This window comes from Drosophila pseudoobscura, chromosome 4 (genome assembly GCF_009870125.1).
Source record: "Drosophila pseudoobscura strain MV-25-SWS-2005 chromosome 4, UCI_Dpse_MV25, whole genome shotgun sequence".
NCBI lineage: Eukaryota > Metazoa > Arthropoda > Insecta > Diptera > Drosophilidae > Drosophila > Drosophila pseudoobscura.
The window spans coordinates 596,340-608,910 of NC_046681.1; the positions used below are offsets into that span (position 1 = coordinate 596,340).

Genomic DNA, 12,571 nt, shown 5'->3' on the forward strand with positions numbered 1-12,571 from the left:
CTGGATCGTATTATTATTATAGCCAGCATCAGGAAAATAATTTCATTTTTTCTCGCCCTGTCTCTCTCTAACACACAGGTAGCATAGGCGGCTTTGCTTAGAGTAAAACATTAGCGCCTAGATCTCAGAGACTATAAAAGCTAGAGCAACCATAATTGGTATCCACACTCCTAATATATCGGACTGAGACGAGTTTGTTTCAAAATTTCGCCATACCCCCTTCCGCCCCCGCAAAGGATGCAAATCTGGGGATATTCACAAATCTCAGAGACTATTAAAGCTAGAGTAACCAAATTTGGTATCCGCACTTCTGTTAGATCTCACTATAAAACGTATATCTCAAAATTTCGCCCCACCCCCTTCCGCCCACACAAAGGACGAAAATCTGTTGCATCCACAATATGGCAGATTCGAGTAAACTAAAAACGCAGAATCATAGAGAATGACCATATCTTTCCGGTTGCTGAATCTGGATCAGATCAGATCATTTTTATAGCCAAAGGAACCAAATCAATTTGCAGTGGCTACGCAGCGCGTGACGTCACGCTCAGACTGATTTTCTGTCTCTCTCGCACGCACTCTTTGTCGTGTCGTTTAATATTAGCGGCGTCTGCCGGAGGAGAGCCATACTGACTTAGTATCGGGTATAACTGTAGAGTTGCGGTGTCCGCAGCAACTCACAACGTTCCCCCTCGTTTCCTTTGATACTTGAATAATTTAAGTTAACTTTCTTCTGCCTTGTATTGTGATAATTTTAGAATTTGTACATTCCTATTTTTACACAGTTTAACTGTACATAGTTGAACTCTAAACATTAAAAATTAAACATACTAGGTCCCTAACTGCACCACGTAATTTTTGGAAAACTTACTTGTGTGCATAGATTATATTAAAGCGCGAGGCTCGCGTGGCCATAGGCACACTGAGTTAGCGGCGTGGTTGCCAGTTGGGTTACGCCTGCCCCCTTACCTATTCTATACCATACGCACAAGGAACACGATCTAGGGGCTATAGCGTATCCGTGGCGGATGTAAGATTCGTTTTCATCACTCTTCACGTGTACGTGTCGGCATACGAGACTTGTTATACCCGATACTCAAAATGAGTATTGGGGTATATTAGATTTGTGGTAAAAGTGGATGTGTGTAACGTCCAGAAGAAATCGTTTCCAACCCCATAAAGTATATATATTCTTGATCAGCATCAATAGCCGAGTCGATTGAGCCATGTCTGTCCGTCCGTCTGTCCGTCCCTATCAGCGCCTAGTGCTCAAAGACTATAAGAGCTAGAGCAACGACCTTTTATATCCGGACCTCTGTGATATGTCACTGTTACGAGAATATTTAAAAACTTTGCAAATCCTTGGAACGACGACATATGTATACAAACGAGCAAAAGGTGGAACGAGCCAATTGCTGAGTTATTAGCTGAGAGTTACCAATAGACTTTTTACTGTCCCCTCGTTTGCCACAAAAATTTATGTACTATATAACGTTATATATACGACAGTAGAGGATAGATCGGAGGGGATGTCGAAGTCACTGCCGGTTGGGATTCTCTGGTTCTGTGCTCATTCGGTAACTTGGGGGGTTCGTTTGATCGCGTCTCGACTCCTACATAAACTTACAAAAATATAATCCCGTGACTTTGCAGGGAACTAACTGCGAAAACAAGAATATGCCTTTTCCGAGCATACACGAAAATAAACGGAACAATCATATATAGGGCGTACCCGAAAGTACTAAGGGGTTTCGTCTGTCTGTTCCAAAATATCAAAAAAATTTACCCACCCTTCCATGATTTCCAGCTCTGAGAATGTTCTGGAAATCCCTAAAACTCTCACCCTACCCCATTACGTCACCATGTCACTAGGAAATTAAGTCTATTCTATATACATTGCTAATATAGCTTTAATATAAACTAGGCATTGCACCACATAATCATGAAAAAACTAGCAAACACAAGTTTTCCTACCAAATATAAGAAAATTATTTAATTTCGGGCAGTAGGCAAATCAATGAGAAGAAACAAAATTAATGGAATTGTCAAATGTGGATAAACGATTCGGTAGATGAATTTGATTTGGAATATAAGAAATAAGAATATAAAATTAATATATATAAAGAAAAATAAAAATCAAAAAAATTATAAACAGAACTTTGGAGAAGCTGGGGGGGCTACCGATCGTGGCCACTGGCCACTGGCGAAACAGAAACAAAACCACGAGGGCTAAGAAAAAAAACGAATTCTTCCTTACAGGGCACTTGAACCCACCGTTTTTCCGACTTTTCCACGAAAACACGAGTGTTATTCTTTTCTGGCAGAGTGTGTGACGCATAGTTTTGCAAAAAAATGTGTGGCGAGGCGTGGCAGATAAGCACTTTAGCTATGCGCACTCGGCGCACGGTTATAAGTTTCGGCTTATTTTCGAGAAGTACGCACAGCACGGAATATTTAAAGTTTCGTTTCTTGCATGTGGTCGTTTTTTTTTTTGGTAAAAATATATTTGTTACCGAGGCGGAGCCAATCATCTGCTGCATCGATTCAAATGTCCAAAAAAGAAATCGAACTTGTGCTAAAAGATCTAAACGCTCTAAAAAGCTCCTCTGCGATGCGCTGCACAGCACTTGCGAAAGCGTAGCTCAGCTGTTCCTTAAGTCGAGCTTGCATGTATCCAACCAAACTATGCTATGACCTGAATCTCTAATTGGCCCAACGTTATTGCATGCGATATGCCCGAGCACCATAGCATGACCCTCTATGCTACAAATGAAGATGAAGAAACCGACTATCGATCCGAATTTTTAGACTCCCTGGATTTCCCAGGCTTACTACCGCACATAAACCAACATAAACCAAAACAGTGCAAAGGTACGCTTTTGGTAAGGTGGTAAGGAAATTGATGAACAATTTGATTTACGCGACGATACTCAAAGGAAAATTCAAAGGTGGAAGTTCTCATTCCCAGGATTCCGATGATCCCAAAATTTTTTTTTAGTAATACATTTTTGATTAAAGTTGAAATGTTACGTATTTTATTCGTTTCAAAATCTGTGGTGCTTAGTGAGTGGTGAACAGTGAGAAAGTGAGCAAGTGAGCAACTTAGCAATCTAAGTGAACAAGTGAGCAAGTGAGCAATATGTGTGAGTTGACTCACTTACTAAAAAAGAACAAGTTAACATGTTCACCAGAATGAGCAATGTTTACCCAACACTACTGGTGTTCAAGCGTCTTCCAAGTCCAAGATCTGGCTGGTTTGTGATTTGATGGTTTTGGTTTCTATAGTTGATACTTCTTCCAGAAAATGTAGTCAATAATCAATAGAATTGTCATTGTGTGGTGAAATGGTGTAATGATTGAAAATAAAAAAAAAATAATTGCTGGCGTAGATCATTAAGTTCTTGAAGATAGTCTGATGTCTTGTTCTTCTGTTGCAGCAATGGTGACGAGGGTAATGCCTCCGATAGGCTGATGTCACCAAAACGCGTGTAGGTTGATTTTACCGCGCTGATTGTAGTGCTGAAGGTGCTGATGCTTACTTCAGTGTTGCGAGCAGTGAAAGTAGCCCCGTTCCTTCCAGTGTTATGGTTGACGCAACACCGTTGCATACTGCTTAAAGTTTCATTGTAGAATGCGTTTCGAAGATCCATTTATTTGGATGCTGAGTCTTAGGCCACACCATGTCAACCTTCGTATGTGTTACCTTACATAGTGTTATGGTTTTATTGTTAACCAATTAAAACTCACAGCGATTGTCAATGTTTAAAACAGATGTATTCCTCGTTTTGCATTTTAAGACAGCTTCGAAAGGCAGCATTTGATCGGGTGGCAAATGATCCCGTATTTGGTCTAGTGGTGGGGTTTATTTTCCGATGATGAATATAGATTCGCACATCAGATATGTCGTTGTAGACTTGTTGTGAGCAGGGTTAGTTGTGTTGTTAATCCTAAATATGCTTGAGTAAGATGATCGCGTTGATATGATCCTCTCTCTCGACTGATCGTTGTCACTTGCTGTTCCAACATTTTTATACAATTATCCGTGGATACTTTGTCTTTCCTGACTGTGTTTACTGTAGCGTCGACAATTGATGTCTGATTTTGGAGCAAAATTAATAGAAAGTCTTCATTGGTTTTCACTTTTTCAAATACTTTGGTCATTTCCTCACCGTATTTTGAGTCGTGAACACCAAAAAGATTGCTTGCTACATTTGCTATTATCTGCGTTTCCAAGAATTTTTCATTAGAAAGTTTCCTGTTTGTAGGGTGTTATACATATGTTGAAAGTGTCGAAATATTGAAATGCATGCCGAAACATTTTTGAGTTGGTTATTTGCACCTACAAAGTTCTTTGCATTCTTTCAATGGCTGCGTTGTTGGCTGATGACACATGATGCCATTGTGATTGTTTTGTTAACGCCAGGTATCACATCTTCATTCACATGTAGATGTATGTTGTATGTCTTCACGGAAATGTACATATTCATCCGTAATCCGTAAGAAGCTCTTTGCTTCCTCGCTAATTTCTTGCTGCACATCCATTGCCATTGTAGCGACAGCTTCTTTCTGCATATTCATTCTATCATTTTATACTTATAAGTTTTTGGACCGTTGGGAGTGTTTTATTTGCTGTGCAGCTGGATACGCCCCGAATCGCAATCGTTGTTGGTCAAAACAGTAATAGTGCAAATGACGTACTGGATGGAGGGATTTGTGCTGTTTCCAGTTTAAAGAGCGCACGAACAAAGACTAACGTTAGTCTTAATCGACTTAGATGTCTTTCTGTTGGCTGATAATCTGAATATTTTAGATTTGCCAAGGTAATCCATATTGTTGGAGATGCTACAATAAGTGGCCTGGTGCCATTTTTTATTGGCGACATTCTGGTGTTTTCGTCTGTATGATGTCCAGATCGAAACCTTTCAATGTGACCTGGTTAACAGTTTTGAACGAACGATCAAAGTTGATACTTATTAGCTGCTACCTTAAGTGTATGGCCTGGTGCCAATTTCTATAGAAGATGTCCTGTTGACTTCTTCAGTCTGATGTCCATATGGAATTCTTTCGCTGTAGCTTGTTTGACAGCTGGAAATGATGCAAAAAGGTCGGGGTCACCAAATTTAAATGTTTGTGCAGGAAGCTGGGTTGCATTCGGTACATAAACCGTCTACAGATTAGTAGTGGAAACTAGCACTTGAACATCTTGGACTTCGAAGGGGGAATCCTACGTTACGCAATTAAGGTCCTGAAGAATCGGCGACAGCCTCTGAGTGCCTCATGAGTGACAGGCACTTGTGATACTGTTTCTGATACTGACTTTATTCAATACACTTAAATCTATTTATAGGTAACAAAAGGTACAAAAGTATTGCACGTCTGTAAGAACGGGGTAAATAAAATATGAGTTAATGTGTCAGTTGTATGGACCTAATCTACTTTTATTGTCTGTTGTGTAATTCTGAAATTGTGTTGACCAGCAAGTGCACTAGTAGCTTTTTCCTCTGCGAAACGATCGCTCTGTCAGCAGAATTCGCTGCAGTTGCGGTTTTCTTTGACCCAGCTATAGTGCTGTGTCGTGAGGTGATATGTTTGAATGGGTGACCTTTATTAATTCAATAATAGTGTCATGTGTATTTCGTAATACTACTTATGCATATTTTTGCGACTGAACAAGCAGATTCAAAACTACATTTTGATGCATAGAAAGTATGACTGAGGGAAAAGGTTCAGTTATACACATGATCCTTAAAAAATACTTTAAACTAATTTTTATAAACTAATAAGAAATAATTGTTAACATTTGTGGCCCCAACGACAATTACAGTTTGATTATGCACGGGACGAGAATATCGATGGTTTTAATGCTGTAAGGTAGAACTCCCACAAACTCTACAAAGAAAGGGCTTAAAATAATAAATAAATAACAGCAATAAGTTTATTTCGAAAATATTATATTTAAGCAATTGACAATGTTTTAAGTAAGAACAATTACTTTTACTTTCCATATTTAATTGTTTAGTAGTAAGAAAGGCATGAAAGTCCGATTTCAAAGCTAGATAGAGATAAAGCTAATAAACTCGTATATGGTCATTTCAGTTCTGGCGTTACGTTACGTTCCTAAGACAACATTTTAACAATAATAAATAAGTCAAATTTTTAATACAAATTAAAAAAAATCGAACGTACGGTTTTAAATATATAACCCTGGCGTTACAGTACAAAAAAGTTGGTTTTGAGCTTGAGTTACGATATTGCAAAACTCTGCATTGTTTTAATATATGAAATATTGTCTCTCTCTTTCTGTCTCTCACTTACTCTTCCCCATCCAGTGTAAATCATTTTATCAAAATATAATACTCTCAATTCGTGTTCTAAATACAGCTTATTTATATTTTTCAGCTTTTGTAGCGTCTCTTAATGCTTCATATACACAATGGTATAGCAAGGCTGTGATACAAACAAAGAGTGAGGAAATTGTTAATGGATTAACTTCATCGTTTGAAGCAGCGCTTAATAGTTACAAAAAACGAAATGGCTGTCTACCAGAAAGTGTAATTATTTACAGGTAATCAAAAATTATCAATTTTAGGGGTGTTTGAGGTGTTTTTGGCAACAATTTATTTCAAATTTAAATAAAGCGATTATGGTTGAACGTGTAAATTTTATTTATACCGGCGGCATAGCTGAAGCCGATTTCTTGCTGTTTTGACCGGCCAGATACTCGATATCGAAATGCAACCAGTACGGTGAGAGATAAGCATAGAACTAAATTTGGGCGACGACGGCAGATCAAAGCAAAAGCCGAAGCGGCGGCTGCAGAACGCCCTTTAAATGAAAGAGCGCAGCAGCGCTGACAAACGTCAGCTGGCGGCTGGCCCGATCATACTCCCCCCGTTGGGAGATAGTGCTTCAACAGATTCCTTAAGGGGCAGCAAATACAGCCGAGTGACGGCCCACCTTCCTAAGGACGTCTTCAAGTCAGCGATGCGACACACTCCGTCCTTGCCCTTGGTGACATCGACCACTCTAGACAGAGGCCAAAGGATTGGAGAAAGATTTTCATCCTCGACTAGCACGTTATCGTTCTTGCAGAGGTTTTGAGTGTGGCTCCAGAAGACTTGTTGCAGTTGAGTGACCCGCTGCCAGCCATCCAGACGATTGTAATTGTGCTTCATTAGGTCAGGCTTGAGAATTGACCCATGGGGGCCGTATAGAAGCAGATGAGCAGTAATCAAAACATCTAAGTCATCACGATTTTGTGAATGCGAGAGCAAATGATGAGAATTAACAATTGCCGTGATCTGGCATCAGAGTACGCAGCTCCTCAAAGCTAAGAACAGATGGATATTTTTAATATTCACGGCCGCTCCCACAATCCGCCAAAATGCAGAGAGCGCGGTGGGATCAAACGCCAGTCGATCGAGTCAGCCAAGCAGTGTTCATGGACCAACTTCACATACGAGTCGCTCAAACAAAGCTTTTGTAGGTCCAGAAGTTCGATTTTGGCGCCAACGAAATTTGTCGCATTGTCTGACCAAATTTTCTTGTAGTTCCTCGAGTGGAAGTAAAATGCTTTAATGCGCCTAGAAACTACGCGTCGGTCAAGTCCTTTTCAAGCTCCAAGCTTAGAGGTGAAGTAGATGAATACACTGATGTATCACTTGATCAGAGACCTTGTGCGAATTTCTGATCCGTAGGAAATGAGGCCACAATAATCCACACCAGTGACTTCAAAGGCTTGAGATCATTTTAAACGTTCAATAGGTAGGTCTCCCATGATGTGCTCAACCATTCGCGGACCACAGTTCTTAAGCATCGCACACACTTTCTAACTACCCTTGACACTTCTTTGATGCCTCCAATAGGCAAATGTTCCAGCCGAATTTTGGCAAGCAGGGCGCTAGGTCAGCCATGGAGGTTCCTTTCGTGATAATATCTGAACAGCGCAAAGGTTATAGGATGTCCCTTTGCTAAAATAAGCGAATGTCTCAGCACCAAATCCAATTGATGAGTTGCCAAGACGACCTAAGTAATCCATTGCAAATTTGCTAAATGTGTCGAATCAGAAGATGTTTTCCTTGCCGAATATCAGAAACAGTGATTCCAGTATGCCTTAGACCATGTATACATTTTTGTATGTATGCGAATATGCGCTGCATGCCAATAATTATTACTGTAACGAGTCACGAAGAGAATCTTCGGACAATGAAGCTGGTGGTCGGTAACTGAGAAAGTGTACGCGATCGCTTCCACGGCTGGTCTCTGGTAGGAAATGGGGATGGGTTCTTTGGGTAACCGTCCAGTTTGGTTACTTCTTTCCTGCTGGTATTATTTTATTAAAACTCGCGTACTCTTTTTGGGAATGGGAGGGGGACAGACAAGGAAAGGCTCTTTAGGGTTACGGAAAGTATAGTTGGGCAAAGATAGTATAGAGAAGAAATAGGAATCTACTACAGCGTCGGAGATCTCTGTTTTGCTGGCACGGAGTCGTGCCACGCCCACCCTATCATGATCCTGAAAAGGCCAATAATAATATCAGGATCCCTGGAGTGTCCGTTATTGGTCATCCTATTTCGCTCCCGAGCGGCATGGTTCCCCCAAATACGGTAACGTCTAGCACATATTCATCTTAACAATCATTTTATTAGAAACTATATTCAGATACCCTCATGTTACAAGAAAAAAACACTAACAGAGAACTCCAAGACAAGGCTAAATGGACAAAAGTAGGAACGAAAAACGTCTATACTATTACTATTACTAGGGAATATTTAGATAAATAAATACGATAAGTATAAATAGTTATAAGTGCATATACGATATTTTATAGTGCAATATAAACTAATGATTTTTCCTTAAATAGAAAGATAATAATATAGCGCAATATAGGTACACATGTCCCAGCACATCGGCTTCAGGGAGAAGTTGGACATACTATTCGTTTTACCAAGCGTACTGTAAAGGCAGAAGGCCTGTGACTAATTTAAAAGTGTGAGGTCAACGACCGACAAACAGCTCTAGTAAAAAAAAAAACAACGAAGCTTTTGCCACGCTCGCGAAATTTTTGGAGGCAAAGAAATGTAGTGTTGTTGGTATATTATAAAGCTCAATCAGTTTTTATTTGTGTTCCCGCGGCGAAAGATCTTTCGTAGCTGGACGTGTTGCTGTGTGTTGGTGCATTAAGCTTTTACTTGCAAACCAAAAACAAAATCGTACAGCGCGTGCTGCATTGCATAAGCTCGCGGATGTGACCCGGCCGAGCGGACGCTTTTAAGCTCAAACTTTTAAACTTTTATAAAATGCATTTTTAAACTTTCCATGGGTTGTTGGTTTTTTTGTTTTGGTTTATTTTTGTTCTATCTATAATTATCACTAAGTATATCCAACTACACAAAAACAGACATATCAACGGACTGCTAGGGTCAACGGAATGCGAGTCACGGTGGGATCTTACTGGCCTCAGTGGCTTTCAGTGGACTGTGTATACATATGTATGTGAGCACATCTCTTACAGTTTTTCGGGTACATTCTGCCTACATAATGACACTAACGTGCGCATAAGACAAACACTGGCCTCAACTGCACTTTAAATAAGCGTTTGAACAGCTAGGCCGATTCACGAGAAAAACAGGAGAGGCGATACCACTAGGGATCGCCGGGAGGTTATGTAAACACGTAGTGCACTATTTTTTTCCAGCCCGGTAGGAAAATTTCCGCTGCTTCGGTTCTACGCTGACTGCAAGTTCCGGTTTCCGTTTCTTGGCCCGGTTTTGAACGCGAAACGGTTACGCCAATTCGCCGCACTAAGCCCGTTCAGACGGCTGTCCTCGCCTCGCGCAGCCACAGTTCACTGCCCGCGACTTGGGGGATCAGCTGGTTCGTAGTGCGGGGGCTTAAAGCTCGGGCTGCAGCTTTTGGATACTTCCCAAACTAAGTGCCGATTCTAATGTGGAATTTAAAAATACTGATCAGGCTACTTTTTCTAACAGTTAGGTTAGGTTAAAGCGGTAGCCGGGAGGGGGGGGATAAGAGCCTCCCGCCCCCAAGCTCACTTGGACCTATAGACAGGTCCGTTGTGTTGCCGCATGGGCATGTGCCCCTTCGCGTTGCCCGAACCGTGAGAGCATACTACTGCAGGTTAAGGGCAGTCCCATCCGGTGGCTTGGATGTATTTGGACAAGGTCCCTGGTTTGATTACGGATAGGTCCGAAATGTCCGTGAGGAAAGCGGCCCCGAGAATACGAAGACGACGATTTCCAAGGGCTGGGCAGTGGCAGAAGAAGTGGGGGACCGATTCCTCCTCCTCCTCGTCGCGACAACTCCTGCAGAAGTCGTTATGAGGGATTGACAGTCTAGAGGCGTGAGTGCCGATCTGCCAGTGTCCCGTAATGGCTCTAGTAACTGCAGAGCACTGTGCTCTGCTGAGTTTATACAGCTCTGCTGAGCGCTTCTTCGATCGATATGGCCATATCAATCTTGAGACTTTACAGGAAACGGTTTGCTGCCATCTCCTATTGGCATTTTGCTCGAACAATTCGTATGTCAGGAGCCTGCACGTAGCCAAAGGCATCGCTACTTGCTCCCTCTCCGATAGGACAGGAATCGTAGTACCCTGCCTGGCTAGCTCGTCGGCGGCGTCATTCCCCTCGATGTCCCGGGAGGAGGTCCACCACAGTATCCAGGGCTTCCCCTGGAGTAGTGCGTAGCCCGCCGGTTATGCATAGTTCTGCCATGCGTTGAACTCTGCTGAGTTTATTGAGGCCTGTCCTTTTGTCCAAGGCTGGCCACCATACCACCACTCCATAGAGCATGATTGGTCGTATGATGGCGGTGTAGAGCCACCGAACTATATTTTAGTCCATTTTAGTCCGATGGCTTTCCTGCAAGTATAGAGGGCCACTGTGGCCTTCTTTACTCTATCCTCTATGCTCAATTTCCAATCGAGCTTTCTATCGAGGATAAGGCCAAGATACTTGGCGTTGTTGCTGAAGACTAGCGTTTCCCCACATAGTCTTGGGGGAATCAGTGCCGGAACTTTGTACTTCCTAGTGAAAAGCACCAGTTCCGTTTTAGACGGGTTGACGCCTAACCCGCATTTGTCTGCCCATTTCGACATTTTCGTGAGAGTACTTGTCATGCACTCACACAACGTCTGCGGAAATTTTCCGGAGCATGCTATGGCAACGTCGTCCGCGTACGCCACCACGCGGCAGCCACCCCCCTCTATCTCCCGCAGCAGTGTGTTCACTGCCACGTTCCATAGGAGGGGCGAGAGGACTCCGCCCTGCGGTGTGCCTCTGCTGACAAATCTGGTACACGTTGACGTCCCCAGTGATGCCTCAACCGTCCTGCATTGTAGCATCTGATCGATCAAGCTCACCGTCCTGGAGTCAACGCCCAGATCCGTCAGTGCGCCCGTGATGGCGGTCGGAGGGATGTTGTTAAAGGCGCCTTCTATGTCGAGGAAGGCTACTAGGGTGTACTCCTTAAAGTTAAGGGACGCTTCGATGATCGATGTGATCGAGTGTAGGGCCGTTTCGGTGGATCTTCCCTTCCGATAGGCATGCTGGGAGTCTGAGATCAGACTGGACGGAATGCACGCCGTGAGATGCAGCCCCAGGAGCCGCTCCATCGCCTTTAGAAGAAAAGACGATAGACTTATGGGTCTGAAATCTTTTGGGGCAGTGTGCGAGGGCTTGCCTGCCTTGGGTATGAATACGACTTTGGTCTGAAGCCAGGTGTCAGGAATGCACCCGTGGGAGAAGATTCCCTCGTAAATTATTTTGAGCCAGTTAATGGCTTTATGTCCCACGTGAATCACTTGGGCAGGGAAAATGCCGTCTGGCCCCGCGGACTTGTAGGGTTTAAAGCTTCTGATCGCCCAAGAAATGTTCTCCTGGCTTAGCAGTCTCAGGATGGCATTTGAGGTGACAGAAGGAGGCGCGAGGTAGTTGGGTCTGTTTTCTTCGCAGCCAGGGAAGTGGGTATTTAGGAGAAGATTTAGCGACTCATCGCTGGACGTAGTCCACGACTGGTCGGTGTTCTTTAAGTAGCCCAGGGTGGGTGTTGTCTTCGAGAGAACTCTGCGCAAGCGTGAGGCTTCTGAGTTACTCTCGATTTCGCTGCAGAACTTACGCCAGGAGCCGCGTTTAGCTTTCCTAAGTTCTTTGTTGTAGGTTGACAGACTGGCCTTGTAATCGGCCCAGTTTTGCTCAACGTTTTCAGCCTTAGCTTTATTGAAGAGTCTCCGGGAGGCTTTCCGGAGTTCACCCAGTTTCGGATTCCCCCATTCAGGTTTCTTCCGGCCTCTGTTCTTGCCAGGCGTCGGTAAATATCTTAAGAAGACGAGTCGTGGCCTCCGTGGAGAACTCCTCCTCAGATGGGGGCTCAGGGAGAACACGACAGAGGTAGTCAGAATACCGAGTCCAGTTTGTCCGCCTGATGTTCCGGAATCGGACTGGCTTCGGCACTGAGAAGGAGAAGACGGTTTCCACGTACCTGTGGTCCGAGAAGGAGTGCTCTTCCAGGACCCTCCAGGATACAATGTTACGCTGTATCTCATGAGAGGCAA

At 43.1% G+C, this 12,571-nt stretch overlaps 1 protein-coding gene across 7 annotated transcripts in view; it reads left to right on the plus strand.

Annotated features, from left to right (window-relative positions):
• AGO3 (Argonaute 3) overlaps positions 1–12,571 on the plus strand; it is a 285,673-nt gene that overhangs the window by 120,873 nt on the left and 152,229 nt on the right. For all 7 annotated transcript variants that reach the window (XR_004469495.1, XM_033380771.1, XM_033380773.1 and 4 more), the window contains one exon: positions 6,400–6,565. Coding sequence is in view for 6 of the 7 variants with exons in the window: in XM_033380771.1 (XP_033236662.1) it covers positions 6,400–6,565 (166 nt within the window). In the remaining variant the exon portion in view is untranslated. The remainder of the gene's footprint in view (positions 1–6,399; positions 6,566–12,571) is intronic.